Below are 3,988 nucleotides of genomic sequence, written 5' to 3'. Positions count from 1 at the left end.
GAGAAACCTCCGCCAGAGCAGTGGGTAGGATGTCCTGGTGCCATACTTAATAGGGAAGCCATAAAAGGCCTGCTATGATTTAGCCTTACAGGAGGCCAAAGAATATTCAAAATTGAAAAAATAATTTTTAGAGTGCTTGAGGGTGACAATGTCTGTCAGAGGTCCACTGCTGGGCATATCACTGTGACAAACCCCCTCACTCCTAAATGTTTGACCTGCTGCATAGCATCCAAAGGTGGCTACAGCTGGAGCCCTCTGTTGAGGGAGGATCTAAAGTGATCCTTCACGGTTGACTCAGTGATTTCCAAATTAATCTAAAGGGAGTTGCCGGCAACTGAAAATGACCAAACGGAGACTCGTGCCTCTGTGTGGGGGATCGAGCAGATCTCTGTGCCCCTGTTTATTGTCTGACTTTTCATAGTCATAGAAATTATACTTCAACCAATCAGCATAAGAACACGTTCACAGTTCTTAACCTATAAGAATACAGGAAAAACTTAACCCATGAGGATACAGGAAAAATGGGAACTACAGATATGGTCGTGTCTTTTTGGCATAGAAAAACATATTAACAGATGCCTCAGTCTTGTATAGCGATACCCCCACGAGTCTCTTATCTGGCTCGGCTCCAATTAGAACACTCAAGGTCTTTATACCAATTATGAACCATAGACTAGCTGAATAACAAAATATTATCTTCGTGAGAAACAGGACAGTTAGTTCATAGCAGCTGTAACCTTCTACCTAAGTAAATAACAGAATTTATCTTTAACCAACAACAAAATGGAGTCAAAGCACAAAATGGAGAATCTTTCATAATTTGTTCCTTCACATTCCCCCCTAGATAAATTTTGTTAATTAATATCCAGCATCAGAGGTACTATCCCAAGCTATAAGCTCGAGGGGTACTGGTCTTCACATGACTGGTGCCATGTTACCAGCCATGGCTGTTGCGGCGTACCCGTCCCCCCTGTATACTAGAATTTATGAATAACAATTGTTGATAACAGTGGTGGGGATCTTTTGAAGATAGCCATGCGCTTGGCTTCAACATCTTCATCAGGTAACTTTGTGAAATCGGTGTAGAGAAAAGCAGGCGTGGCAACGCTTTTGGTTTCATCATTAGTTGTCTTAGTGCAGAATTTCCTAATACATACAGAAATACACCAAAGAACAAGTTTTAGTATTACATATATGACAAGGATAAAGGCAGTGACATGTAACAAACTTTGCAAGAATCCAGCTATCCAGCCGCAAGTCCCTCAAACCAATTGGCTGGATTAAGAAAGGAGAAGGTGTCTGCCCACCAACTGTCCTTATTACGGTCATTGTCTTTATCATATTAATCTCTAAATCTTTGAATATCTTCTAACTTATGTGAATACTGGCAGCCATCTTAAATACAGTTAAATTTGCATTAGCAAACATAAGGGGAAAAACTTATTGTTTCACAGCATAAGAATATATAAAAGTACAAAAGAGTATAAAGATATATATTTTCAACTTGACAATCCCCCCTAAACACTAAGTTTTTCCCTAAAAAGAAAGTTCCTTCGAGACTGTCCATGTGATAGGGAAAGGGGAGGTGGATTGCTTCATCCAGACACCTCAGAAGCTCTCCCCTTGCAAGAGGCCTCCAGGCAGCTGAACCCTTCACTAGCTTCACATGGAGTTCTCCCGCTGTCCCTAAACTAAATCTCTTAGCATCATCTGAGAGTAAGGGGTTTTGTCTAACTTCTTGAGGGGGACGTACTTGGGGATCTCCCCTGGATCAGTGCCATCATACTCTGGTGAGTCTACTTCTTGGTTGAGGAAGGTGCCAGTCGGAGTTGCCTCAGTGATAACCTTTTTATACAGGGGAATAACACAACAGAGGATTATCGATCCAACTACAAGAAGGGCAATCAGTACCAGACAAGCTTGTTGAAAGAATCCTTTGAGCCCACCCAACCAGCCGGAAAAGAAAGATGTGTCTACTCCAACATTAGATTTTAATTCTGCTGCTAACCCATTTATCTTTTTAAGGGCTATCATGGTCTTTCCATTTACCCCAGAGTTCTGAGGGGTATAGGTACAACATTCCTCTCCCACCATCCCACAGACTCCTCCTTCCTCAGCTAAGATCATATCAAGGGCGAGTCGGTTTTGGAGGGTCATTCTAGTGTTAGGGCTCAACTCCTCAACTATACCTTGGAAAGCATCACAGGTAAAATTGACAAACCTTTGTTCACTGTAATATATGTAATTGATCCCATCAACATTTTTATTAATCTGCACTTGTGGATTAATAAAGCAAAGCTAGCATAGATCTGGTTCTGGGCTTTAAATTGGTCAGGCACCCCCCTTGGCACTCCAATGCCATCAACATATACCAATGGATCTTCTTCATAACTCATGTGGAGCTGATCGAGACTTCTCCTCTTTCGGGTATATTCATCAGGTGTCTCTGGATCCCAAGGTAAAATCTTGAACTGCATAGCTAGTTTAACAAGGGTGCATTGACCTGTCCAGGCATTAGGCAACCTAGGACGGAGCTTACCATTTCCACATAACCAATAAATGTCGTACATATACTGTGTATGATTAGCTAGCAAGTCAGTATCCAGGGAATTGTTCTCTTTACAGAAACCTGTCTCGAAGACCCCTACTGGTGTACCTGTAGTGTCGTGGGAATTATAACAGGTATAATTATCAGCTAATACGGTTATTCCTCCTGGGACCTTTAGTTTAGGTGCTTCATGAATTAGTGGGACATAATCTGAGCAATCAGTGGGCTTTAAACCCTTCAACAGATTCATAACACAGGCAGTGGTATTAAGTATATCCAATATATCCCAAATTTGATCATCTGGACAATCTGTGGCCCTAACCAATTTATCCCACATTTGTGTAATCATAGGGTAAATGAAAATAGAACTGACAATTTTATTGGCTATACCCATCTGTACTATTAATTTTTCATGATATTGTACAAACTTATTATACAAGGATGTTGGAGAATTTAGGCTGTCCCATGCGGTTACCAATATTATTATATGGAAATACGAAAAACTAAAACATTATGTCCCCTTATTTGCTACTAGTCTGTTTGACCAGCTTGCAGTGCGATACGTGGATCCACGTCGGCCTTCCTTCCAGCTTTACTGACATAGGAATAATGAGGAGGACTTGGTAGGGACCATCATACAAGGGTTCTAGTCCGTGTTTTCTGACATAGCTTTTCACGACCATAAAACCACCAGGCTTCAAATTGTGACAAGTGTCGGTTTCTGCTGAATCTGGAAGGGAAGAAGAAACTAAAACATGGGTGTTAGCAACATTTTTACTAAGATGAATAACATATTGAACAGCACGGACAGTTTCTTCTGATAACTACTGAGACTGAAATTTGCAACTGGGGGCCTAGCACCAAACAATATCTCATTAGGGGACAGGCCATGTTTTGCAATAGGGGTAGTACGAATGTGTAAGAGCCCTGGCCATGGAGCCGTAGTCTCCTGCATCATTTTGGTCAATTGTCCCTTCAGTGTGCCTTTCAGCCTCTTAATTTTCCTACTAGATTGTGGATGGTACGGAGTATGGAGGGCTACAGTAGATCCAAGCATTGTCAGAACCTCCTGGTACACATGAGAAGAAAAGTCCGGGCCTTGGTCACTTTCAACAACTTCTGGAACACCATATCTGCATATAACTTCCATTACCAGTTTCTTTGCTGTGATCTTTGCAGTAACGTTGGTAACGGGGAATACTTCTGGCCAACTGGAGAACATATCGACAACCACCAGACAATATTCATACCTTCCAGACTTAGGCAACGTGAGGTCCACCTGGAGCCTTTGGAAAGGATAGTCTGGCTTAGCAAGGTGCTTCGGGGTTACACGTTGAAGTTGACCGGGATTGCAGGTCTGACAGATACCTCGATGTGTGGGCCCATGCGCCCACGTGGCAATAGCAGGGTACATCCGCTTAGGGAGACACACAAGTTGGT

At 42.2% G+C, this 3,988-nt stretch overlaps 1 protein-coding gene across 1 annotated transcript; it reads right to left on the bottom strand.

The window, feature by feature from the left end:
* Positions 1–363: 363 nt before the first annotated feature.
* LOC138676568 (endogenous retrovirus group S71 member 1 Env polyprotein-like) lies at positions 364–2,535 on the bottom strand. The gene is made up of 2 exons (XM_069766011.1): positions 1,754–2,535; positions 364–1,146 (listed from the first exon to the last, which is right to left on the bottom strand). Exons 1-2 carry the CDS (start codon positions 2,155–2,157, stop codon positions 978–980), a joined length of 573 nt encoding a protein of 190 aa, XP_069622112.1. The 5' UTR covers positions 2,158–2,535; the 3' UTR covers positions 364–977.
* Positions 2,536–3,988: the final 1,453 nt, after the last annotated feature.

This window comes from Ranitomeya imitator, chromosome 4 (genome assembly GCF_032444005.1).
Source record: "Ranitomeya imitator isolate aRanImi1 chromosome 4, aRanImi1.pri, whole genome shotgun sequence".
Taxonomy (NCBI): Eukaryota; Metazoa; Chordata; class Amphibia; order Anura; family Dendrobatidae; genus Ranitomeya; species Ranitomeya imitator.
Note: the sequence above shows the minus strand (reverse complement) of the source record. Positions and strands in the feature narration are given on the sequence as shown.